This window comes from Myotis yumanensis, unplaced genomic scaffold (genome assembly GCF_028538775.1).
Source record: "Myotis yumanensis isolate MYYU_CA2020_CCGP unplaced genomic scaffold, mMyoYum1.0.hap1 SCAF_6, whole genome shotgun sequence".
Classification (NCBI taxonomy): Eukaryota; Metazoa; Chordata; class Mammalia; order Chiroptera; family Vespertilionidae; genus Myotis; species Myotis yumanensis.
In genome coordinates, this window is record NW_027223757.1 from 3347653 (window position 1) to 3375238 (window position 27586).

Sequence of the window (27586 nt, forward strand, 5' to 3'; positions counted from 1 at the left end):
AAACTGGCTCTCCGATGTCCCCCGAGGGGTTCCAGATTGCGAGAGGGCACAAGCCAGGTCAAGGAACCCACCGGTGCACGATCAGGGCCGGGGAGGGATATGGGAGGTTGGCCAGCTGGGGAGGGACCACAGGAGGGCTCCAGGGCACGTCCAGCCCATCTCGCTAGGTCCCGATCAGCCAGACTCCAGCAGCAAGCTAACCTACTGGTCAGAGTGTCTGCACCCTGGTGTTCAGTGCACGTCATAGCAAGCGGTTGAGTGGCCTTAGCATATCATTAGCATATTACGCTTTGATTGGTTGTACGCCAGCCGGACAACCAAGCACTTAGCATATTAGGCTTTTATTATATAGGATTAGAAATCCTAAAATCAGCGTGGGAACCAGAGATAGTTGTCACGTTAGGTCTTTGGGTTTTTCGTATCTTTGCTCTAACCGGGCACCTGGTGCAGCAAAGCAGGTTAGACACTCCGATGGGCCAGCGGTCGGCAGAGCTGGAGCTGTCAGTGTCGTCTCCCACGCGAGGCATACAGCACACCCGTGGGCCTTTCTGGAGGGAGGCAGAGGGCAGCACTGGATGGGGCCTGAGACCCCCATGGCTGTCCCAGGTGGGGGAGGGGGCATCCGAGGGGAGGGAAGGACAGAGAGCCAGGTGCCTGCGGGGCTGGGGGACAGACCAGTGCAGATGCCAGAGGTCAGGGTGGGCCTTGGGTGGGGCAATGGCCGGCTGGGGCCGTGACCTCTCTCACGGGCGTCTTTGGGGAGATGCACTCCCAGCAGGTCCCGGGCGATCGGGGAACGGTGTGCGGTGGAGCCCGAGCCCGAGCGTGGGCACATCAGTGTGTCTCAGGCCACACGGGTCCTGTCCGCGCTGCCAGGTGTGACGCTGCTGTCATCGCTGGGTCCCCAGCCCCGCACCACGGCCACGAGAGGCAGCCGTTTGGAGAGAGTGCTGGTGACCTGCTCTGGGTTCTGGCTCCTCTTCCGCTTTGGAAACCACTAAGATGACGGAGCTGACCATTAGGAGACCCGAGCAACCGGTTAAGATGAAAACGCAGGGCTAAGGCGAGGGTGAAGCTGGTCTGCCCCCCAGGCAGGGGTGCCCAGCAACCTGTCCCTCCGGCACCTCTCCCCCACTCCCGGCCTCAGAGGAGGAGGAGGAGGAGGAGGAGGAGGAGGAGGAGGAGGAGGGAGCACCGAGAGTCCCGTCCCCGCCCACGTGCCGCTCCAATTAACATGCACACGCCTGACAGCTGCGGTCCCGGCCCACTGCCCACAGCCAGCGGCTTCCGATCACTGACCTCATCGCCTCATCATTAAAAAAACACCGAGGCCTCCCAGCCAGCTCTGCCAGGCCGCCTCTTGCAAACCCCTCTCCCTGCAGGAGTGGCCCCTGGGCACTTAGATGGGGTTGGTGTCTAAGAAAAACACTCCTAAGAAAGAACAGTCAGCCTGGAGCATAAAGCAGACAGCCGCTTAAGGAGGAGAAATCTCTGGTTCTAGGGTGACTCTGCTTGTACCAATGTTCGAAGGAAAATGACCGAGATTTCAAAAAGGTTTTCCAAAAGCGGTCTCATCGCCGACCTCAGCAATTCCAATGCCTGCAGACCACCCTCCGCCTCTGTTTCCCAGCGCCTTGCCTTTGCGACAACCGCGTTCCCGGGAGCTGAGTGCTCCGGGCCTGCTGGGCATGGGGCACCGCCACTCTCCCGGGCGTGTGCACCTGGGTGCGCCATGTTTAGGTAACCACCTCTGCCAGGGAGTGTCTGCTGGCTCTCGCCCACCCTTTTGGGTCCAGCCCAAGCCCCACCTCCTCCAGGCCGGTCCTCAGCGTCCAGGTGGCCCGGCGCTCCGGCCCCGGGCTCCAGTAGCCACTGCCCACTCGGCCACTTCCCGGAGCAAACAGAGCCCTCGTTTTTGACTTGGTTATCTCGTGTGTGCTCCTTTGTTCCGAGCTGGATGGAGGTTTGCGGGGGGAGGGGGAGGCGGGGGGGGGTGAAGTGGTGGTGCAAAGTTTCACTTTTTAAAAAAAATATTTTTATTGATTTTTTTACAGAGCGGAAGGGAGAGGGATAGAGAGTTAGGCACATCGATGAGAGAGAAACATCGATCAGCTGCCTCCTGCACACACCCCACAAGGGATGTGCACGCAACCAAGGTACATGCCCTTGACTGGAATCGAACTTGGGACCCTTCAGTCTGCAGGACGATGCTCTATCCACCGAGCCAAACTGGTCAGGGCAAGTTTCACATTTTTTTGCATCCTCCTCCGCACGAGCACAAGGAAAGGACTCAATCACCAGTCAAGTGGTCAAGCCAGGGCTGGGCTTCAGGGGGCACCAGGCCGGGAACTGCTGGGGGGATGACCCAGAAGCGATCGCCACCCACAGCTGGGGTCCCGGCTTATGGGCAGAGGTCATCCGTTTTCACATGGAGACCGACCCCCGCCTGCGCCCGGAGCCCGTCTCTGACCAGCAATCAAGGCGCCTCGGTCCTGTCAGGCTCTGAATCCTGCAAACGCAGGTCCACGTCTCCAGGCTCCTGGGTCAGGAGAAAACCTTTGGAAATGAAAACAACTGTTTTTATTTAGTTCAAATGAGCAAAGTAGCATGATTTCAACATGTAATCGACAGGTAGTAGAGGCTAATGAGACAGTTTCCTCTTTTTTTAGAGAGCCTTCGCAATCCAGCGCGTCCGCCCTCCAGCACACCTCCCTCCGCACGAGCCACCTCAGACGCAGCCACGGCCACGCGTGACTCCCGGTGACCACGCTGGACAGCACAGCTCTCGCCGGCTAATTAGAACTGGGAGCAACAATGACATAAACTGTTGTTTCTTTTTATTGCCCCGGTTGCCAGGAAACCCCAAGCTAAATTTGGTGCGCCATCACAGAAATGGTCTCACCTCGACTCCTCCTGCCTTCCTCTACAATGTATTTCTCTTCCTTCTCAATGGGTTCGAGTATCTCTGTTTGTATGTCTTTCTAGAGAAGTAAGTTGATAGTAACAACACCCATCACGGCAACTGCCTTTTGTTGTCAACAACAGTAATGGCAATAATAATGGTGATAACAAAGCCGTTACGCACTGAGTACCGGGCCGAGGGCCCCACGATTCACGAGCATCCCACAGCAAGACGACGGCAGGACTGAGGCCAGAGCCGAGGTCTGATTCCACAGCCTTCGCGCCCAACCCGTTAGCTCCTAGGGTGCCAGCGATGAGGACTCGGGCCACTGCGCAGGGGCTCACGCACACGCCCCCCTGGGAGCCTTCGAAGAGGCTTGCGGGGCAGTGTCCTCGCTCCCACTGCACCGGCTGGGACTGGGGCGCGGAGGCCAGGCCCCTCGGGGAGGTGCAGCTAATCAGCATCGGGTTCAGCAGGTGAGCTCGGGGTGAGTCCATGCACCTCCTCCGTGCTCCCTGCGTCAGGTGCGTAAAGCCCATTACAAGGGTCACATCTCTGCTGGACAGCACTCACCAGGAAGTCACTGAGTCAGTAGCAGCTGTACTTCCGGCTCCTTCTATGAGCCAGTGACAGTCCCGTCCCTCCCCGCCCACGGAGCTGGGGATTCCTAAGCGGAAAAGACAGAAGTCTCTGTCCGTCGCAACGGAAGGAACGCAAAGTCAAGAAAAATATCACAGTCATCGAACATTCTCCACTGGGTCTTGTACAGCAGGTGCCAAAGAAACACATCCCGCTGAGACTCATTGGATCTAAGAAGTTAGAGAAAATGGGTCGAAGCACTTAGAACTCTGAGTGGGCCCACGAATGTGGCCACGCTGACCGCCCCGGCCCGTGCCCACCCGCCCTTTGCAGGCGTCACGCGTGTCCCTGCGAGCTGTGCAGAAGGCACTGTGCCCACGAGAGGGCCCGGGCCAGTCTCTCTGCCTCAGCACACACCGACACTCAGCCATCAGCTGAGCGGCGCCAGCGGCTTCCAGAGTCGCAGCATGCGAGTGCGCAGCGGCTGTCCACTGCTCGGCAGGGGCTGTCGCTGCGTCTCATCGAGCTGGACACACGGCTGCGAGCCCGCCTGCGGGGCGAGGGCGCTGCTGTGTTTGGTGCTGTTCTTTCACTTTCCCCCCAACACCTGGAATGACACAGACTTTGATGGTGAAGTAATGAGACTCGTTGCCATGGAGGCCACCACGCCTCACTCAGGCAGCGTCCTCAGCCCACCAGGTGTTTTGTGGTTTTTTTTTCATAATCGCCACTCTTATTATTTGTTTGTTAGTTTATTTGTTAATCCTCACCAGAGGATATTTTTTTCCATTGATTTTTAGCGTGAGTGGAAGGGAGGGGGAGAGACAGAGAGAAACACATCAACTGGTTGTGCCCCGACCCGGGGCTGGGGATTGAGGCTGCAACTGAGGTACGTGCCCTTGACTGGAATTGAACCCGCGACCCTTCAGTCCAGGGGCCGGCGCGCTAACCGCTGAGCTAAACCGACTAGGGCTCGCCCAGGTTCTTGGTACCTCTCCTGTGACCACAGGCAGGCAGGTGGGGACATGACTGGAGGTCACTGATCAGGAGCCAGTGTGGGAGGAGGCTTGGCACTCTAATGCCCTAGTCATTATGTGAGATTATATCTAATTCTATAAATATCCCAGCGTTAAGCCTAACCTTTAAATGACACCTCACTTTCCATGCTACCGTGTCCTTCACGATCCCCCCAAAGCCAGTGATTGGAAGGGGTTCCTTCCCAGGAGACGGGCACGAGCCAGTCCAGTTTGCAGTGAGGATCCCAGGTTTCTGTGAGCCTGGGGCAGGCCGTTTTCTCCCCAGCTCTTCGGCTGCGGAACAGGAGCAGCTCTCTCCCAGCAGCCCTGGGAGGGGCTTCGCACAGTCAGAGAGCAAGGACCTGGGCCCTGCCGTACAGGAGGCGCAGGGACCGGTGCCCGGCTCCTTGCAGGCTGTGCCCCTCCCTGCTGCCCTGCACCGCCCCCCTGGCCGGCTTCCTCCGGGAAGCATCACCTTGTCTCTCCTATGGCCTCGGGTTTCTCGGGCCTGACTCTCATTCAGGGCATCCTTGGGGCTGCTGCCCCAGCGCTCCCCAGTTCCCACTGTTCCAGTCCAGCGTGTCACGGGCTATGCCACTGGCCACCTATGGATTTGCTTTTTTGGGTCACATGCCCAGCCCCGGTGCCATCGGTTCTGGCTTTGGAAGGCGGGGTGGGATGAGGCCGCACCAAACTTGTCTGGCAGGTCGGCAGTTTTCCCGGGAGGCGCTGGGATGACACACAGGTCTGCCCCGCCCAGCAGAGGCAGATTACATAACCTGCCAATCAACTGAGGAACATCTAGGAATCATGTCTGAAGTGGAGAAAGAAGGCGAATAAAGAAAACAAACAAACCCAGCTGGATTAAGAGCTGAAAGTAAGGTATTAGATACTTTACACTACGCACTGTACAGGGTGGGGCAAAAGTAGGCTTACAGCTGCTCTTATAGACAATAGGCAATAATTAATAGATAATAAGACAAGAATAAACTCTGTTTCGTGTCCTCATCACGGCAAACCTACTTTTGCCCCTCTCTCTGTGGGCATTTTATTTTATTTTTTATTTTTTTAAATATATTTTATTGATTTTTTACAGAGAGGAAGGGAAAGGGATAGAGCATTAGAAACATCGATGAGAGAGTAGCATCGATCAGCTGCCTCCTGCACACCCCCTACTGCGTATGTGCCCGAAACCAAGGTACATGCCCTTGACCGGAATTGAACCTGAGACCTTTGCATCTGCAGGCTGACGCTCTATCCACTGAGCCAAACCGGTTAGGGCTGTGTAGGCATTTTACATGCATTACTTCATCCAGGCCTTCCAAATACAGTGTCCTGAACATAAGTGTTACCAACCATTTTTATTTGTAGGAACTGAGACTCGGGGACATGTCTCTATATGACTGAAGGTCACCACGCCAGGAAGAGGTGGAGCCAGGGTTTGAACCCAGGTACATCCTGGACTCCCAAATTCCTTCCCCTATAAAACACACTGATACAGAGGTAAGTGCTAACAGCATCCTCACCTACCGGCTGGAAAGTGACCAAGTCCAGCTGTCCCTTGCAGACCTCTCCTTAGGGCCAGACCTTACCCACATTGATATGGGTGAGCAAAGCTCAGACATGACTGGCAGCATGATAGAATCATTAAAATAAGTCGCTGGGATTGTAACAATGTGAACACGTATTACTCGGAAAAGGACCAACCCTGAACATAATTTGTTTTCATACACCATTTAAATGACTCCTGCCAATGCCAACAACATTCAGCCTGCTAACTGGCCAAGCCAGTTGGCGACTGGAATTCCTCTTCTGATTGTCTGACCAGCTGAGCTCAAGGAAATAAAAGTATGGGCCCAACTGCAACTTGTTTCAAAAGTGTTCTCACAAGCTTATGTCTTTATTTCCTTACTAGAGGCTCAGTGCACAAAATTCGTGCACTTGGGGGGAGGGGTCCCTCAGCCCCGCCTGCGCCCTCTCGCAGTCCGGGAGCCCTTGGGGGATGTCTGACTAATGGCTTAGACCCGTGATCTGCAAACTGCAGCTCGTGAGCCACATGCGGTTCTTTGGCCCCTTGAGTGTGGCTCTTCCACAAAATACCACTTGCGGGCGCACATATAGTGCAATTGAAACTTCGTGGCCCATGTGCAGAAGTCGGTTTTCGGCCTGGGTGAGTCTATTTTGAAGAAGTACTGTTGATATTTGGCTCTGTTGACTAATGAATTTGCCGACCACTGGCTTACACCCACTCCCCACAGGAAGCAGGCCCAAGCTGTAATTGGACATCCTTAGCACTGCCATGGAGGCGGGAGAGGCTCCTGCCACCACTGCAGCATCTGCAGCCGTCAGCCTGGCTTGTGGTTGAGCGGAGCTCCCCCTGTGGGAGTGCACTGACCACCAGGGGGCAGCTCTAGTGTTGAGCATCTGCCCCTAGTGGTCAGTGCGTATCATAGCAACCGGTCATTATGCTGTTAGGGTCAATTTGCATATTACCCTTTTATTATATAGGACGATGCACATATCAGTTTAAATAATCATGTCAATAAGACACCTAGTTAAGCTCTGAAAGAAAGAAAATATTTTTAAGACTGAGACCCCATCCTTAAGGATTTAGGACAAAGTGGGTATGGGTATGGGCAAAGCACAATGCCCATTGTGGACCTGAGGTGCAGTCTACCAGGTGCACAAACGTTTTCTTGGGTAGAGATGGGTGGGAAAACACGGCTGCTGATTACGTTTTTTATCCTGCTAAAAACGGGCCCTGTTGGATCAAGGTAGAAATGCATTGCTTTTGGCCCAATACCTTCTCAAGGTTAAAGAAGCAAGAGAAGATACAAAATGACCTTTAAAGTAAACATCAAACATGAAGCAGAAGAACAGATAGCACGTTAGAAATGTCATCATCTTAAGAATCATCACCTCTAACATCATCATGTTATTCTACCTTCACTGTTCTAAGCGTTTCAGGTTTCAGCTTACAAATGGCTGGAGATGGAACAACAATGAAAGCTAATTCTGATTTAAGTAGAAAAGGATTTTTTTCCCTTTGATTTTTAGAGAGAGTGGAAGGGAGGGGGAGAGACAGAGAGAGAAACATTGATGGACTGAGGCCAGAGCCAGAGCCTGCAACCGAGGTATGTGTCCTTGACTGGAATCGAACCCGGGACCTCTCAGTCTAAGGGCTGACACTCTATCCACTGAACCAACCGGCCAGGGCTTGACCTTTACTCTTTCAAACCCCTACCCATTGCGTCAACCCAACCGAGGAAAGTAGGCATGCCCTGTGCACATCACAATAGGCACGAATTCCTGGAGTCTAGTTGGCATCCCAGAAATGAGAGAATTCGTAGGACAGAGGTTAATGCATTCGGCTGCCGCCCTCCAGCCCTGAGATTGTAAAAACAACACAGCTGGGTCGGAAGACGAGCGCTCCCTTTCTCCTCTGCTCGGCCATCTCCGAGGACTAACCTTTGCTATTTCAGACGCGGGTGGGAATTAGTAATTTCGAGGCCTACTCACATGACTTGGAGCAAAAGCATGTGCTAGAGTCATGCTTGACAATCGGCTCGGGCAGCACCTCGCTGGCTGGTTCTAGGCTGGGCTTCCCATGCACACAGAGAGTGGCAGTGTGACCTGAGTCCGAGGCTGGTTTTAGGACGGGCTTGGTGGCACCCTCGCTGGAAGGATGGCGTCCTGCCGTCACGGCAGCGGGGAGGCCAGGGATGCTGGCAGCTCAGGGTGTTTTTGGAAACAAGCAGGTAGGTTAAATGGTACATTTAAGCCGAAGCTTTAATATACTTAAGTGTCTCCGTAAAAGTTTGAATCTGGACTGTCACAAGCCATGTCCATGGGTACAGACGAGGATTTAATTTATCTGTATGACCAGCTATGACAGGCATGTGTGGCTGTCACATGTAATTGGTAGTGATCACCTTCAGGACCAGCTATCACATGTAAGGATTAGTTATCACACAGGTCTGTGACACAGCACCTAGGGGCTGTAAGATGCTGGTATTCCTGCTTAGCATGTGAAATAGGTTCTGAGCACAAACAAAGCATAGGTCATGGGTGATATAAAAACCAACTGTAGCCCGGCCGGCATGGCTCCGTGGTTGAGCATCGACCTATGAACCAGAAGATCAGGGTTCAATTCCTGGTCAGGGCACATGCCCAGATGGCGGGCTCCATCCCCAGTGTGGGGTGTGCAGGAGGCAGCTGATCGATCAATGATCCTCTCTCATCATTGAGGTTTCTAACTCTCTCTTCCTCTCCCTTCCTCACTAAAATCAATAAAAATATATTTAAGAAAATAAATAAATAAAAGTCTTTAACAAAATAAAATAAAAGCCAACTTTCTATTGCCCTGGACACCTTCTCACGTGTCACTGCAGCTACATTTCTTGGCAGAAGCTCAGGACTCTCAGGCCCATGTCCCTCTCTGCTTCCGTGGGACAATGAAGCATCCTGGGGCTGGGGGAGGAGAGGGCGGCAAAGAAGGAAATCTTTGACGAGGCACGTTTTCCTACCTAGAAAACAGAACTTGGAGGACAGAGCTATCAAAAGTCCCCTCCTCTTCCCCCTTTAAGTAGCAGAGGCCCGAAGACTTGCACACCCATTACTGGGTCAGCGACGCTGTTTCCTTGGGGGGGTCTCCTTGGTCACACCCCACAAGTCACCCAGCCTTGTAGATTTCTGGAGCGTGTTGAGGACCCGGACAACCTCAAACCCACTTCCAATCTTTCAGCAAAATCTTCTAGGCAAACACACAGCAGCGGGCCTAGCGCTGAAGCATAGACATTGGAGGTGATGCTGCAGCTTGAGCCAATCCTATATAATAAAAGGCTAATATGCAAATTGACCGAATGGCTGAACGACTGGTCGCTATGATGCGCACTGACCTCCAGGGGGCAGACACTCAATGCAGAAGCTGCCCCCTTGTGGTCAGTGCGCTCCCACAGGGGGAGCGCCGCTCAGCCAGAAGCCAGGCTCAAGGCTGGCGAGCACAGCGGTGGTGGCGGGAGCGGGCCTAAGCCGTCAGTTGGACATCCCCCGAGGGCTCCCGGACTGCGAAAGGGCGCAGGCCGGGCTGGGCAAAAGGGCGTCACACACAGCAGGATGAGACCAGCAGTGAATGGAATGGAAAACAAACATTATAAACAGCTCTGCTTAAATCAAAGACGTTTGGGAATGAAAAAGCGACCTTAGTAAGTGACAGCACATGCAGAAAAGGGTCGCCAGAGGGCAAGGTGAGAAACGGAGTCAGAGGAAGAATGCTCAAAGAGGAGGGTTTTGTTTTCCTGAGAACCAGAAGGGGTGGTCCATGTGGGTGGGTGTGATGTGACTGCCATTGTCAAATGTTTGACAGCATGTGTGGAAAAGCCTGTCTCTGTGTTCTTGTTTTAAATACATTTTTATTGATTTCAGAGAGGAAGGGAAAGGGAGGAGAGATAGAAACATCGTTGATGAGATAGAATTATTGATTGGCTGCCTCCTACACACCCCACACTGGGGATCAAGCCCGCAACCCAGATATGTGCCTGTCGTAAGTGTTTCCCTCCACGTCCCGCGTGGTTCAGGGTTCAGGGTCTGGAAGTGGAGCCGCACACAAATGAAATAGAAAAGACACAAGATAATTTGGGAATATGGGGGACCAGGCGAGCAAGTCCAACTCAGGGAGAAGGACTTCCACTGTGCTCAGGCCTCACCAAGCTTTTATAGTGAGAGGTAAACAAGGTAGTGATTACCATAGTTACACAGTTCTTGTGAGTTTCACTTGTTTTGACCATGGTTACACTTCCTGCACTTCCTCATCCCATTAGCATTCCCAGATAAGATCTAGGGAGTGTTATAAGGTCAAGCCTAATTATGCTAAGAGGACTGTGCCCTTTAAGCTAGGACTTGTTTGTGACTTTGCCAGCAGGCCAGTCTGAGGCTTAACCCTTTATCAGTTTCCCACATGTGCCCTGACCAGGACTCGAATCGTGACCTCCTGGTTCACAGGTCGATGCTCAATCACTGATCCTCAAGGGCCAGGCTTGTCTCTGTGTTCTTGAGGCCAACCCTCGAGGCAGTGGCAGGAATCTGCCCGTAGGAGGCACTCCCCACGCATTCCATCTGCTTCTCCGCCTCCCCAGCCCCTACAACCTCAAACCCACTTCCAATCTTTCAGCACAATCTTCAGTTTGACCTGCAAGATGTACCCAGAATGGAACACACGGCCCAGCAGGGTCTGTGGCAAGATCTGCTCTCCGACACCCCTGTCTCCCTGCAGTCATCTCAACACAGCGTAGATGTTCACTCCTCTCCTCAACACACTCCCAGCTCAGGAGTCATGGCAAAGTCCTAAGACAGCCTCGAAAGTTAGTCAGGGCCCCGCCTCCACAGCTCTCTCTGTTCCCCTCCTCCCCTTCCTTCCCCCACCTGCTCTCTGAGCTCCAGCCACTCTGACCTCCTTGTCAGGCTCCCAATAGCCCCACGGGGTCCTGCCTCAGGGCCTTTGCATCGCTGCTACCTCTCTTGCAACACTCTGCAGAAATCTACAAGGCTTGCTTCAGTCTCTGCCCAAACATGACCTTCTTAGGGAGGCCTCACCTGATTCCTGATGTCAAAGAGCCGTCCCCAGCTCCCAGCGCCTTGCGCGGCTTCGCTTTTCTGGACAGTAGGGTCTCCGCTGGGCACACTGCATGTCCACCTGCCCTTTGTTTATCCCCGCCCTCCTCCCCCTCCACCTGAATGCATGTTCCGTGAGGACAGAGACCTTGCTGTGTTCCCAGGCCTGGCACAGTGCCTGGCAGATAACAAGCAGCTGCACATCCATCGCATAAACACATGAGGCCATACGTGGTAAACAGAGCCCTTCCCTGCAGGGCTTACCTGGTCGCCACCGGCAAGTTATGTGGCAGCTGGGAGGGATGACCTGCTTATCTCACAGGGCGACGGGGAGGCGATGCTCTGCCGGAGCTGCTGTGCAGATGCCAGTGGTGCAGCGGGGGCGGAGGGAGGTGCTGCTCTCCAGGCAGCGGAGGGGACCTGCCCTTCCTGACGTCTGTTCTTAAGAGCCGCGGGCTGCGGGGCTCTGGTGCCGGGCGGTCTGCCGGGGGCTTCTGGAGCGTGGGGACCGAGGGCCTCCAGGCAGGAGTCAGCGGGCTTGCTTGCTTGCTCAGTCGTGGGGACAAGTCCTACTTCCCTGGGACGGCCAAGGCAGCCTCCAGGACGGCTCCACAGAATAACAAAGCTCATGGGCATTCCGTCGATGGAGCAGTCACCACTGAGGCTGGTGCCCTGTATGCATCACCCCCAAGCCCTCCAGCAACCACAGGTGCCCATGAGCACCTTTGCCTGAGGCAGACACGGAGGGCCCTGGTCCCAGCTCACTTTCTACACCCTCCTCTGCCTCCCTCAGGTGAGGTCTTGTCCTCACAACTCTTCTTATTTCTTAAAATTTTTTTATTGATTTCAGAGAGGAAGGGAGAGGGAGAGATAGAAACATCAGTGATGAGAGAGAATCATTGATCAGCTGCCTCCTGCACACCCCACACTGGGGATGGAGCCCGCAACCTGGGCATGTGCCCTGATCAGGAATTGAACCGTGACCTCCTGGGTCGTAGGTCGACGCTCCACCATTGAGCCACGCTGGCTGGGCTCATCCTCGCAACTCTTCATGCTATAAAGAATGTCCTTTTTAGCTGGATACAGACAATTGTTTAAAATGTGTACATTGATAGACCCTGCCCTTGCCATAGACGTATAACCGTCATAGAAAAGAAACACTTAACTCCATTTAGATTATATACTAGTAGGAAAACACCCAATTAAGTCACTCATTCATTCCTTCAACAAATATTCCATTGATTCCTTCATTAATTCAACAATTATTTAGAGCTCTTACTGTGTGCTAGGCACTGGAAATAGAGCAACTAACAGCACAGAAAAGAAAAAGATCCTGACTTTATTTAGCTTCCATTCTAGTGATGAGGAACATAAACATAATCAATCAATCAATCCATCAATCTGGTATGTGGGAAGGTGGTACAGGCCAGAAATAAGCAGGGGGGAGGAGGAGGTGTGCAGGTGGGCTGCACAGTGTGATTTTAGGTTGAGTGGCCAAGGGCAGTCTCACTGAGCTGGTGAGAGTCGAGAAAAATCTTGAAGGAGAGAAGGTCGCAGCCTCGTGGTGTTTGCCAGTTACACACAGGCACCGCGAGGAAGGGGCTGTGTCTGGTGAACATCCCCCAAGTTCAAGGAATGTGCCTTCAGACTTCGTCCGGACAAAGATGGCCTGAGCTCGCACTCTTTTCCATGGAGCATGATGATGCTTTGCAAGGAGAGGGAACCGGTTAGAAGCCGAACCAATGCAGGCTCTTTAGGGATGGAGGGACCTGGCCACGGACGGACGGAGGGCAGCTCCCGGAGCCCCCCGGGGAGTCGGCCCAGGCTCAGCACGTGGGGTACTGACGTCCCTTGAGCCGACTCCCCTTTCTGGCAAGCACTGCAGCCCGAGACGGAGGACCCCCGCCATGACTCAGGGACGCCCAGCGCCCCCTCAGGCGGGTTCACTCTCCTTCAGAGCTCAGCGCCTTCTCCACCGAGCACACCACCTCCCACACACGCCCTTCCCTCCACTGTGGTTGGCAGGTGCTCACCCTCTTTCACTCAGTTCGGCCCCTCCCTTAGGAAACCTGGCCCCCTCCCTCATGGCACTGAGTTAGGAGGCTCCTGCGTCCTCACGCCACCTGGGTGCACTGAGCTACATGTCCACCTTGAATCACGATCCCGGCCGAAGGCTCCAGGGCTCTCTGGCCTGTGCCCTCAGAGAGGACCGGATGCCTCGCTCACTGTGCACGCCCGCTCCCAGCACAGCCCTGACACGCGATGGGCACCACTGCGTGTGTGCTCAGTGAGAGGACCGTCATCGCAGACAGTCCGCGTGGGTAACGCTCAGCCCATCGATGGACAGTGACGTTATCCCACGTGGAAGGAAAACAACGGGCAGGAAAACAACGGGACAATGGATTGCAGCTTCCTGAGGGGACAGTGTGGGCTCGACAGATAACAGCACCTAACATTGCCTCTGAGCTCCAATCCCCTGGTTCCCACTGCCCTTCATTACTGAAGAGACGCAAGACCCATCCCTGCTTGGCAAACTATGTTAAGTGCCACACAATCGACGGCCCAGCCCGAGTCGGAGCCCAGCTTGTTGGCAGAAGAGCCGGAGATGAGACGCGGGTGGGAGACCGGGCCCTGGCCAGGTCCCAGGAAGGACACCCCAGAGGTGAGTCACCCTCCAGAAGAGTCGATGACCAAAATGACACGCGTTCACCTTCACATGTCGTAACAGGAGCTCCTCTCTCCCAGAAGATCTGCCTCCCTTCAGAATTAGCTACCATTTTGTAAACACTCCTGGGAAACCCAAGGAGGGTGTGCAAGGAGAGAAACCTCAAGAAGTGTTTGGCTAGAAAGCAGGGGCGGGCCAGGTTTTACAATGTTACCTGAGAGTGCAAACTACCTGTGGATCACCAACAACGTTTACAAATGAAAATCAACTCCCCCAGCCCCATGCAAGTTGTAAGCTATGTGCTCACAGTGTAGAAGTTTGTGAGGTTATTGGCGGGGGGGGGGGGGGGGGGGGGCAGGGGTAGGAAAGTCAGCCTTTTGTCATGAAAACTACTAGCCATCCTTGTAACGCAAACACATACACCCCTTCTCTTGTTGTTCTTGTTAATGCTCACCCGAGGATATTTTCCCATTGATTTTTAGGGCGAGTGGAAGAGAGAGGGAAAGACAGAGAGAAACACTGATGTGAGAGAAACACATCGACTGGTTGCCTCCTTCACGAGCCCTGACCTGGGCCCGGGCCGGGGAGGAGCCTGCAACCGAGGTACGTGCCCTTGACCGGAATCAGACCCCGGACCCTTTAGTCCGTAGGCCGATGCTCTATCCACTGAGCCAAACTGGTAGGGCTACACCACTTCTCTTAACGGGACACACAGGCTCAGCCTCGGCACAGGTTGGTCGTGTTTATTTATAACTAGAGGCCTGTTGCAGGAAGAGATTCGTGCAATAGGCCTTCCTTTCCCCTGGCTGCTGGCACTGGTTTGCCTCTGGCGCCCGGGGCCCAGGCCTTCGCTCTGGCCAAGTTCTGGCCGGAGCTGGCCCCGGAAACATCAGGCCTCGCTGCTCCACCGGCCTGGGTCATCAGGCTTCACTCCACCGCTTGGAACCTACGTATGCAAATTAACCTCCATCTTTGTTGGCGGTTAATTTGCATATCACCCTGATTAGCCAATGGGAGGCATAGCGAAGGTATGGTCAATTACCATGTTTGACTATTATTAGATAGGATATGGGTGTGGGATGAAATATCACATCGCGACACATTCTATACTTCCAGCCCTCCTTTCTGCCCAGAGCTATTTCTACTTCCTTCTTAAACCCCAATTTTAAAAGTGCGTCTTGTCAGATTGTGATGAATTGTTACCTGAAGGGCAAAGCAGCAAAGCACTTGCTAATTAGAAGTACTTCAGCGTCTCTAAGGACATCCTTTATGTAACAGATTGGATCTGCTCTTTGTCCTTGCTGTAACCTTGAGGGGGAAAAAAGCAGGGAAGGGGCTCAGCCACACTGGCTTGGGCCCAGGAAGGCTCAGCCATATGATAAAAAACATTTGTAGACGAGATATCGCTCTTCAGCTTAAAAAGCAAAACAGTAGAGTCTGGTGCGGAGCTCATCTGTAACTAGGTCTTCGGTGGGAAAGCTCTCTGCCCAGGACACTGAGGCCTGTGTTTGAGCGTGTGTTCGTGTGTTTGCGCCCTTGCCCACCCGTGCCTGTGTGTTGCACCACATGGTTGGAAAATGGTAACTTCGACTAAAAAATTAAAAAAAAACTTGACAAGAAACCTTTGATGAACTTCCACAAAAACTAAAAGCTAAATATTTGTTGAAATGCTTTCAAAAATTGGACTAATAGATATTGGTTTTGTGTCATGGATGCAAAACTTCAAAAAGTATACAATATGTAATTAAGCAACGTGAGTCTGACCTTATGTGTCTAGAATTAAAAGCATTTTAAAATGTCCTGTGACACCTCAGTATGTTTCTGATTATCTTGTGCTCTGTTAAGTCTCACTCTATGCTTCTAGATCTTTCCTTGCTGTTGTGTTTCTGCCTGGCTGGGGCTTCACTCTGTGGTGGGTGGGCCTTTTGCTTTAGGGGAAAGGAGGAAAAACCCAGATACGTGTATGTGTTTCAGCAGTGTGATGAGATGAATGGGTAAAGAGGTATTTTCAGTATCATTTGAGCTTTAATGAGCTTATTTGTTGGTTAATTTGCCTAAGATCATTAAATGGCAAAAAAATGTTTTATATTTGTGTGATTTTTGTTAGTATTTTTAAAAATATATTTTATTGATTTTTTTACAGAGAGGAAGGGAGAGGGATAGAGAGTTAGAAACATTGATCAGCTGCCTCCTGCACACCCCCTACTGGGGATGCACCCGCAACCAAGGTACATGCCCTTGACCGGAATTGAACCTGGGACCCTTCAGTGTGCAGGCCAACGCTCTATCCACTGAGCCAAACCGGTCAGGGCAGTATTTTTCTTGAAAAAAAAAAAAAACAACCAAAAAAAACAACAAACCCAAAAATAGCTAAAGGGCATAAAATTGTCCCATATGTTTAATGTAATGAGAACAAGGGAACACAGAAACCGACACACCCGATGGTCAGTTTTCCCACGTATCTGCAAAAGAACGTCCAGGTAAAACCGCTCCCTAGTGGCGTCTCCTAGTCAGCGTCAGACAATTGGCTGTCCTCAATTTTCTTCCCGAAATAGGGAAGACCAACTTATTGTCGATTGCATTCTGAAGTCTTTATTTAGTAGCAAAACCTCCTTTTAATGAGACAGGGGAAGAGGACATGTGTCCAAATAGAGGCAGTCCAAACATATCAACAAAGAGCAGGAGCCGGTTCTGAGCGCACACCGAAAGAACATCTTGATGGAGTGACTGCGGAAAGCCGCCTGGAGAAGCAGCCCGGCGAGGGTAAAGGCATCGTAAATCGTATCTAAATAGTGACTCACCCTGGAACAGCTCAAGGTGTTTTGATAAAAGAAAAATAAAGCCAACAAGCTAGGATGTTCTGGGGGTGGGGATGGGTAGGGACAAAGCAATCACTCAGATAAGTTTAAAGAAAACAAGTGGGCAGATTTCCTAAAAAAGGAACAGGAAAGGGAGAGATGAACTGCTGTGATTGTTACATCTTCTCGTTCTAAGGGGCATTTTCTGAAGCTATGCCGCAGAGAGGAGGCCACCAGAGATGAAGAGGAGGCTGAGGGGAATGAGGATGACCGGGAAAAGGGGGTTTAGCAAGATCTGAGTCAGCCCCTCAGAACTCCTGTCTGACATGGTTAGGGGCCGAGTGCTGGCTACTACACACAATAAGACAAATGATTTTAGAAATACGTTAGATGCCAAATCAAAGAGAAACAAGCAAAAAGAGGTAGATGAAAATGAGGGTGCACACCCACCCAGTGCGCTGACCAAGTTTAGGTCCCTTTTCCGCTTTAAGAGCTGGCTATAAAACGGTTAACTCGACAGGTGCAGGGGTGGTCCAATTCAGGTGATATCATTTCATGGTTTTTCTAATAGAATTGCTACCAGAAAGCCTTGGTGACAGGCTTGAGACATTCACCCCAAAGTGCCCGATGCTTTCAGTCCTGTGGCCCATGGCGACCAAGTCCCATCAACCATCACACAGGACGCCCCCCCAAGCTGGCTCACGCCCACAAAAACCACCCAACAAAACCAGTCCCTAAAGAAAGAAAATGTAAGCACATGGAACTTCTAGTTCATCAAACTAAAATGGTTTTGCACAGCAAAAAAACCCCAAACCCAACATCCACAAAACAAAAAGACAACAGTGAAAGGAAGCAGATATTCACCAATGATACACCTGATAAGGGGTTACAATCCAAAACATGTAAGAAATTCATACAATTTTTAAAAAATATTTTTTTATTGATTTCAGAGAGGAAGGGAGAAGGAGAGAGAAACAGAAACATCAATGATGAGAGAGAATCATTAATCGGCTGCCTCCTGCATACCCCCTACTGGGGATCGAGCCTGCAACCTGGGCCCTTGGCCAGAATCGATCCCAGGACCCTTCAGTCTGCAGGCCGACACTCTATTCACTGAGCTAAACCAGCTAGGGCAAGAAACTCATACAACTTAACACCCAAAAAATAAACAATCTGATTAAAAAATGGACAGAAGACCCAAATAGACATGTCTCTGAAAAAGGTGTACAGGTGGCCAATAGACATACGAAAAGATGCTCAAGGTCACCAATCATCAGGGAGATGCAAATTAAAACCACAATGAGCTATCACCTCACTCCTGTCAGAATGGCTATCATTAACAAATCAACAAACATGTGCTGGCAAGGACGTGGAGAAAAGGGAACCCTCATGCACTGTCGGTAGGAATGCAGACTGGTGCAGCCACTGTGGCACACAAAATTAAAAATAGAACTACCATATGATTCCAGTTTTGAGTATTTATCTGAAGAAACCCAAAAGAGTACTTCAAAAAGTTCTATGCACCCTTAGGTTTATTGCAGCATTACTTGCAATAGCCAAGATATGAAGCAACTTAAGTGTCCATTGATAGATGAATGCATAAGGAAGCAGCACATATAGTCAATGGAATATTACTTGGCCATAAAAAAGAACAAAATCTTGCCATTTGAGACACCATGGATGGGTCTAGAGAATATTAGGCTAAGTGACATAAGTCAGACAGAGAAAAAAAATACCATATGATTTCTCTTATATGTGGAATCTAAAAATCAAAATAAATAAACAAACAAAACAGAAACAAACTCATAAATACAGAAGACAAATTGACGGTTGCCAAATGGGAGGGGGATGGGTGAAACGGTGAAGGGATTAAGAAGTACTAATTGTAGTCACAAAATAGTCCTGGGGAGTACAGTACAGCCTAGGGATATAGTCAACAATATTGTAAACTTACGTATGCTGCCAGGCGGGTACTAGTCAGGATGATCACCTCATAAGTTATATAAATGCTGAATCACTGTGCTGTACACCTGAAACTAATATAATATTGTATGTCAACTATAACTGAAAAATAAAATATTTTGCCCTGACCGGTTTGGCTCGGTGGATAGAGCATTGTCCTGTGGACTGAAGGATCCCAGGTTCGATTCTGGTCAAGGGCATGTACCTTGGGTTGCAGGCACATCCCCAGTAGGAGGTGTACAGGAGGCAGCTGATCAATGTTTTTCTCTCATCGATGTTTCTAACTCTCTATCCCTCTCCCTTTCTCTCTGCAAAAAAATCCATAAAATTTATTTTAAAAAAAAGAAAAAGAAAAAAATTTAAAAATAAAAAAAAAATAATTCAAAAAATGTGTTCCTTAAGGAGCTGTGTTGGGGAGTCCTCCTTCTTGGGGTGAGCCAGCTGTCAGCATGGATGGCAGCTTCCAGGTTTTCTGTGTGTGCTTATGTAACCACAAAAACACGCACTATTTTTATTCTTGTTTATTTCACACATGACATCACCCATCTTTTAATTAAGAAGGGTCCTAGTGATGCTCCGTAAAAGTATCAGCTCGGTGCGATGTGTCCCTCAGCCTTTCCTTCTGGAGACGCCTCTCTCCGTGGATGCAGATGCTCAGACAGCTACGGGCCCGGGTACCAGGCGGATACCACTAGGAACTGGCATGCTTCCCAGTGAGTAAGCACCTTGGCTTGCTGGAGAGTATTAATTTCATTCTACTCACTACATTAATTCACTGAAGCTGAACTCCAGAAGAGCGGAGGATAAATATTAAACTCATCTAAGTGAAACATTTCCTCCTTCATTTCCTCTGTAAATGAGGGGAGAGGGATTTAAAAGGAAATGAGGAACCCCTCCCCCATGTAACTATGCAGTAACCAGCTCACAGTTCTCAAAACCAGTGGAAAGACCATCTCCTCTGTGTTTCTATGTCACATGAAGCAGACGCGCATATGAATATCCATATTTGAGAACAGATAAGGCCCTTTACCGGGATCGATGATTCCTATGCTAAGCTACTTTTTGACTTTTAAATCAGATCCAGTAAACAAATACTGTTTTGCTCAGCCTTCTAAGGACACGGCTACCACATAAAACGAGGCAAACCCGAGAAGGGAGGCGACAGTGTCAGATGGGCATGTGACGGAGGCAGAGCCTGTTACATCGGCTTTCCCGTGTCTGATTTCTCCGGTAAAAACACCAGCCCTAACAGCCTGACCATCTCTTCCTGACTGAGCCTGTCCTGTCTCCACAGCCTCCATCCAAAAGGTGTTAAGACAGGAAAGGACCCGACCAGCGTGGCTCAGTGGTTGAGCGTCACCTATGAACCAGGAGGTCACGGTTAGATTCCTGGTCAGGGCACAAGCGGGGGTTGCAGGCTTGATCCCCAGTGGGGGGCATGCAGGAGGCACCAATCAATGATTCCCTCTCATCATTGATGCTCCTGTCTCTCTCTCCCTCTCCCTGGTTCTTCATCAGTAAATTACGAGGGTGATACTAGCACCTTCTTCTCGGGCCTATGCTTGCTGGAGACCCAAATATCCAATTGCCTTCTAGAAATTTCCACTTGGGCGTCCACAGGTTCCCACACTTAACATGTCCCCCAACAGAACCGTTCCCTCCTCTGTGCTCCACTGTCTACTGGATGTCCACCAGCAAATGCGGCACCTTCAGCGACTCCATCCCCAAATTCAGGGCTTGCATCCGGGACTGGGGGAGTTCATTCCTGCTGGAATTTGCTTCTGCTTTTCATCCTTCCTGCTGGTCTCGCCTCCACCCATGTCAGCTCCCCTGGGCAGCGTGTCCCGCACCCTGCTCGCGGGGTCCCTCTGCGCATCCCGCCACCTCCTGGCCTGCGAGTTCCTAGCCCACCTGAGCCCACACTGCCCACGCCCGCGAAAGCTCCCTGAGGATGGATGAGGTCGTGCCCCTCTGCCAGCCCAGCACTCAGCAGGTGGGAAGGAGCCAGCGCACAGCCATGCTTGCTTCCTGCCCTCCACCCCACACTTCACTTGGGACCTCCACACCTGGGCCAGGAGTTGGGGTTCAGGGGTGATGCAGGGCCTCTGTTGGCTGGGGCTGTATCCGTGGGCAGGGAGGGGGGTCTCCCCTGAGCGCCCAGGAGGCCGCAAGGGCCTGGCCCCTCCAGCCTCTGGGCTGACGACGGCCAGGCTGCGTGGAGTCGTCCGGCCTCCCCACCCTCTCCCCTTCCCCACTGGCTGAACCCGCCAAGGCCCGTACCGCTTCGACCTGGAAATGCTGCAGGGTCAGACTCTCCCCGGCAGGCTGCTGTCCTGGGGGTTCTCTTTATGTCATGGAAGCACTTACAGCATCCTGGCTCCTCCTGAGGATGTACGCATAGATCCAAATATCTGTGCACAGATCCAAGTCCATAAACATACCAAATGTATGCATACGCGTCCAAACATATACACAGCTATCGCAATATATACACACCTGTCCAAATATACACATGCATCCAAATATATACGTGTAGAGCCAAATGTATATCCAAATATATACATTTATAGCCAAATATATACATATGTAGCCCAATATATTCAGGGTGGGGCAAAAATACATTTACAGTTGTTTGTATGAAAAATAATGCAATAATTAATAGGTACTAATACGAGAATAAACTCAGCTTTGCATATTCACAACTGTGAACCTTTTTTCGCCCCGCTCTGTACACATTGCCAAGTATATAAGCCCACACCCAAATACAAACACACATATCCAAATATATACATATATCCAAATATATACAGACATGGACACATATAGTTTTACTTTCCATCTTGGAATAATTATAAGCACACAGGAAGTTACAAACATAGCACTGAGAAGTCCCCATCCCTGGTGAGCCCAGGAGCCAGCCACCCAGCCCAAAGGAGCATCGTAGTGAACTTAACGTTCACTGTCAGCACCAGAAGCGGCCGTTGGGACGACGACGCGACCACCTGGTCCGCAGGCCTCACTGAGGACACCCCCTCCCACCCCCACCCTCCGTTTCCCGTGCACTCACCATTCCTTCTTGGAAGACTGCAGTGCTCTCTGCCCGTCCTGCCTCCCCCAGGGACGGCGGGGAAGGCATTTGTCCTAATCAGGTGCAGAAGGACAATGTCAGGGGGGAGGACGGTGTGGTTCCTCCGTGGGATTTATGCACAGAGGGTCGGACCTCAGCCCGATCTCTGGCGAATCCCAGTGCTGACTCAGAAGTTCAGCTTCTCTCCTAATATTTTCCTGAAGCTTAGGACACACCTGATGAGGAGACGTCCAATGAAGACTGCCTGTTTTTCAAAAACGAATGTCTCCATTTCCGCAAGCAACACTCGGTTAAGAAAATGACCCCCTGCTGAGCAGCGACCTCCTCACCCGTCACCCCCGTCTGACTGAGCGGCTGGGCTATGGGCGAGGGCTTTAGGGAGCTGGGGGCTGATAAGCATGTCATCCCAGGGCCCAGAGCCTGTGAAACAAAGGCCAGCAAACGCGAGGGGAAGGTGGAGGGAAGGGAAAGCCGCCTTCAGGGTAACGAGACCGTATTTCCCTGGTGATGCTCTAACAAGCGAACACAGTGAAAGCCGCCTGCAGAGGGGCCCCTCGGGCAAGGGAACCCTGCCAGGAACCCGCAGCAGTGAAGACAGACTGCTTGCACCCCGGACAGGTAACTCTTCGCTGCTTTCGTTTTCCAATGACGTGGTCTTGTTGGGCAGATTCAGAAACGTTCACGCTCAAGAATGAGCCACTGAGAATGATGGTTTCCAGGCGGCAGACCCTGGGGTGGGAGGAAGGTGCCGGGGGGGGGGGTGGGGGGGGCGGGGATGGTGGCAGGTCCAGGGGTCAGGCCGGCAGCAGAGTCCACGCCCTGTGAGAGCAGCTTCCACGTCAGGCGCAGGGGCCTGAAGGGGGCGCTGCACCTCACACTCCGGAGACCTGGACCTCTCTTTGGGTCCATGACTTTCCCATGTTACAGGGACTTGCCAGGAGCTCCCATGTAATGCTGGAGGGAGGGAAAGAAAACCTGAGTGGGTCTGGGGTGCGGGCCCCATGCTGGGCAGAGTGAAGGAAGTAAGACTCGTCTTCCATCTAATTTTACTGCGCTGTCCCGGCCACGGTCTCCGCGATCCTCTGTACAAACCCCCGGAGGCCGGGGAGGGCAGAGACTGGGAGGTGCACCTTTTATATAATCCTACTGGGTGGCCAATACACACTTAATGAATTGAATTCAGTAAGAATACCCATCTCAGCATTGATTCAGCCTGCTGTCGTATACAGAGGTGATCTCTCTCTTCAGTTTCCGCCATTCTTCCCAGTAGAAAATAACATATTTTGAGTTAATCGTCTTTACAGCCTTGGGCAAAACCACTACCCATCACCCCCGAGAGTGCCCAGGTAGGGCCCGGGCGGCATGGCTGAGTGATTGAGCGTCGACAGTCAGGGCACATGCCCAGGTTGCAGGCTCGATCCCCAGTGTGGGGTGTGCAGGAGGCAGCTAATCAATGATTCTCTCTCATCATTGATGTTTATCTCTCTCTCCCCTCTCCCTTCCTCTCTGAAATCAATAACAATAAAAAAATAAAAGGGTGCCTATGCACCAGCCAGAATGGTTCATTGCTCTGCGAGCACCCTGCACCCACCTCGTCTCTGCCGGAGGGACCCTCCTCTTCGCCCGCCTCCCCGCACCCCGCAGACCTGGCCGGCACCGTGCAAGCTCTGCTCCGTGTGCCTGAGCTCTCATGACCCGATCTCTGAGGAAGATGACGAAGTCGCCACAGGAGGGCAGCCTCATTTACACAAAGGACATCTGTAGAATCAAGTGTATTCTAGAAGCTTCCGGGAGGCAAGGGAGCAAAAGGCACACCGCCACCGCCCACATGAAAAGACAAGGGCATTTGTGTGGGTGTAGAATTCCAAGGACATTGTTCCTGACCTGCCTTCTCCACCAGGCGGTACTGAGACAGTTCAAATGGAAATAAATGCCACCCCCCCCTTTCTCAAACACACCAACGGAGCCCCCGAAGGACACTTCTGATGTTCTAAGGATGACGTTTGTCCCGCGCTGACTTCGAAGCTCGCTTCCGCCTGCGGCTCTTTAGTAAATGGGGCCCCAGGGGAAGGAGGGGGGGTTGGAGGCGAGAAGAAAGGCTGGGGTGGAGCAGAAAATCAGGGAGCACCCCCAGGTCACCCGGCCCCTCACAGCCGTCACCCTCTGGCTCCCAGCCTTGTTCCTGCAACGATTCCTCTGTGAGGTGCAGATGCGGGGCCTTGGTAAAGCCCCCTCAATCCAGGGTCCCGTGTCTGCGCATCCTGGGGTAATTTACAGAGAGGAATTGCGTCGTCGGAAGAAAGCAGTTTCTTGTTCTTACTTCACATTTAAAATGGGGTCAGTTTAGCTGATTTTGGGGGCACTGACATAGGAATTTTGAAGCATGCTCTTCCTTACTCATGCTAGCCCCAAGCTGGGGAACTCACAATTAAAACAAAACAGGCTTTTCTTAAAACAAGTGTTGTTATTGATTTCAGAGAGGAAGGGAGAGGGAGAGAGAGAAACATCCATGATGAGAGAGAATCATTGATCAGTTGCCTCTTGCACGACCCCCACTGGGGATTGAGCCCGCAACCCAGGCATGTGTCCTGACCAGGAATCGAACCATGACCTCCTGGCTCCTAGGGCGATGCTCAACCACTGAACCAGCTGGCTGGGCAAGACAGACTCTTAAACATAACTTTGGTTCATTTCTTGAGGATGAGAATCTAATGCAGCAGTTCTCAACCTGTGGGTCGCGACCCTTTGGCGGTCAAACGACCCTTTCACAGGGGTCGCTTAAGACCATCCTGCATATCAGATATTTACATTACGATTCATAACAGTAGCAATGAAAATAATTTTTCATTGAAGTTATGAAGTAGCAACGAAAATAATTTTATGGTTGGGTCACAACATAAAGAACTGTATTTAAAGGGCCAGAAGGTTGAGAACCACTGATCTAATGCATTGCGACTTCATTTGGAGAAAAGATCGCTATTTTCCTAACATCATTTCTAATGCTGGAGGACACGTGCGTCTACTGGGCATACAGGAATATTAATAATAAAACACCTTACCTGACAATCTCTTCACCAGGAGGATGCTGATGACCATGCCGAGGTACGGCCGCAATCTGAGGCCTAAGAAGTCGTGTCTGAGAGCCTCGCCCTTGTCTGAGCTGGTCCCCCTGGGGAAGTGCAAGCCCGTTAGCCTGACCGAGTGGGGAAGGGGACGATGCCGCCAGCTTGAAGGTGAGTGGCACTGCGCCCGCATCACTCCGCAGAGGGCCTGGCGGGGACGCTCTCAGCACGTCCGCTGTTACGGGGATTTACTGCTTCACACAAAAGAAAGAGAATGGAAGGAGAGGGAAGGAAACAGGCCAAGGGAGAGAGGATGGACGGGGCGGGCGAGGCCCGGGGAGCAGAGGCGTCTGGGCCGAGGGGGCGGGGCTGCTTGCGTCATTTCCCAGCATCTATTGCAGGTTCAAACATGTTGTAAGACCCTCCGTCCAGGTCATGTTTGAACCCTCGGAGCACAGGGGCCACGGGCCTGGGAGGTAATGAGTAACTACCTGCGGTTGCCTTGTTGGTGGGGACACTTCCGGTCCTGGAAGTCAATAACCCCTTGAGCTGGGGCCGCCCGGCTGTCCGGACTCCGCTGGCCAGTCCCAACATGGGCCGCCAGGAGCTGCTGCTTCTGCTTCTCTTGTTCCTGAGACCAGGTAAGACGGAAAGACTTTTCTCAGTTAATCACAGTTTGTTTCTTCCTGGCAATGTCCTAAAAGCAGAGAGAGAGGATGGCTTCATGAGCCACTAGTTTAATTCAGCTTTTGATTTCTGAGATTCCCAGTTTAAAATCTAAACGACTTAAGGCATTGCCTAAGGTTGAGGCATTCGCCTAAGACTGAGGCATTTGTCAAGAAAAGGTGTAATTTCCCAGTAAATCCTGGGACGAAGGGGCAGAGAATAAATGAGTGATTTCTTTTATATGTAAAAGGTTGAGCTCAAATAATAGTTATTTTAGTTGGAAAAAAAAATACTCCATATACATACAGCTAACAGCCCCCCAAATTGCTAGTCTCTTTGCCTGGCTCTCAGTGTGGTTAATTTAGCTCATGTGCATGAGGAGGTCAGACTCCCCTCACTCTCGAATGTAAACAGTGAACTAGCCCCGACTGCATTCTGTGACCAGCCCGTAGTTGTATTTACTGGTTGCCTGTTTGCTGTGGTTTGAGTAAGGATTTCCCTACACAGACGTTCGCTTTTATGCCTGGAGGAATCACAGGCACTGATTTGCCAAATGGTGTGTGCAGATAGCAGCACACACTCAGGGCCGGAGGGAGGCCAGGCCCATTTTTATACATACATACATGTGCGCGCGTGTGCGTGTGTGCATTTGTGTGTGAGTGTGTGCATTTGTGTGTGTGTGTGTGTGTGTGTGTGTGTGTGTGTGTGTGAGTGCCTGTTAGCTGGTGCAGTAGGTAGGGTAGTAGATTCCCATACTTAGAAAGTCATGTTACTTGCCTATTGACCGAACCCCCACACCCAGGAAGTGCAGAAAGAGGGATTTGGACCAGGGCGCTCCAAGAAGGAACCTTGGTGCCCTACGCATTCCTTCAACCTGGTTTAAACTTCCTGTAAAATACCCTGAGCGTGTCCTTATAGCGCTTTATTCCTTGACCACTTTATTGCGATATGATTCACACACAACACAATTCATGCATTAAAGCATCCAGTCCGATGGTTCCCTCTCCTGGAGCAGTGCACCCATCGCCACAGTGTTAGAGCATTTTCATTATCCCCCCCAAACACCTTTAGCTGTCACCCCAACATTTCCCTTCCCCCCCTCCCCCCCTCCCCCCACCTCCATCCCCACCCGCCCCTGGCAATCACTCTTCTGCTTTCTGCCTCTGATTTGCCTATTTTGGACAGTCCATACAAATGGAATGATACATCATGCAAGTACTTCTTCATGTAAACTGTGTAAATCTGTAAATTGCCAGATGAAATGCTACAGGTTGTGCTTTAGAGCCAAGTGCGTTTGAACTGGGTGGAGCCATTCAGAGAAATCCCGAGGCCACAGAGCAGAGAGGGGACCGAGGTGTCGGGGAGACTGTGCGGGGCGTGCAGTCTCCATTTCCTCTCCCGGCGAGGCAGGCAGGGCCGGGGACACCCAAACGTTAGAGCCGACTTCTCTGTGACGGGATTGGCATCTGTCCTCACCCCTGGAGAGGCTTCCTCAGGCCCTGTTTAAAGGAAGGCATGGCGCCCTCTTTCTGAGAAGGGCCTCATTTTCAGTGCACTGGGTAAGGAGTTTGCATGTCACAGCCCCTGGGTCATGTCTCTCAAACACACAGTCACGGGGACACATGCACATCACAGTGAGGAACAAGCAGACAAACCCACGGTGTCAGTAAAATACACCGGCTTGACAGCAACATACAACCACACTGGCCCTAGAACCGTGGCCGGCAAACTGCGGCTCGAGAGCCACATGCGGCTCTTTGGGCCCTTGTGTGTGGCTCTTCCTAAGCCTTAGGAGTACCCTAATTAAGTTAATAACAATGTACCTACCTATATAGTTTAAGTTTAAAAAATTTGGCTCTCAAAAGAAATTTCAATGGTTGTAATGCTGATATTTGGCTCTGTTCACTAATGAGTTTGCCGACCACCGGCCTAGAATATAGAATGTATTTAAAGTGCATCATACCCCATTGCCACATGAGCCCTAGAGTTAAAATAAAATATTGGGGGGAAATTTTTTGAACAAAACAGAAAACAAATGTCTTTTGGGATATCTCTTTGGGACATTTGTTCCTTAGGCGGATCTGAGCAGCTCTGTGCTATGAAACTTAATAACATAACACAATTAAAGGCACCTTAATTAAAGGGTGATATAAACAGACAGTTTCTTGTTTGGACATCACTTTCTGTTTTTAAAAATTTTTTTTTATTGATTTTAAACAAAATATATTTTATTGATTTT

The 27586-nt window shown here is 51.4% G+C and overlaps 1 protein-coding gene and 1 long non-coding RNA gene across 2 annotated transcripts in view; one reads left to right on the top strand and one right to left on the bottom strand.

Annotated features, from left to right (window-relative positions):
• Positions 1-2067: 2067 nt before the first annotated feature.
• LOC139012992 (uncharacterized) lies at positions 2068-24928 on the bottom strand. The gene is made up of 3 exons (XR_011471911.1): positions 24679-24928; positions 21599-21672; positions 2068-2556 (listed from the first exon to the last, which is right to left on the bottom strand). It is a non-coding gene; the product is annotated as an uncharacterized lncRNA (long non-coding RNA).
• A 329-nt stretch (positions 24929-25257) lies between these two features.
• PLG (plasminogen) overlaps positions 25258-27586 on the top strand; it is a 38142-nt gene continuing 35813 nt past the window's right edge. Inside the window, exon 1 of the mRNA XM_070417380.1 lies at positions 25258-25322. Coding sequence (XP_070273481.1) covers positions 25274-25322 — 49 coding nt within the window. The 5' untranslated portion in view covers positions 25258-25273. The remainder of the gene's footprint in view (positions 25323-27586) is intronic.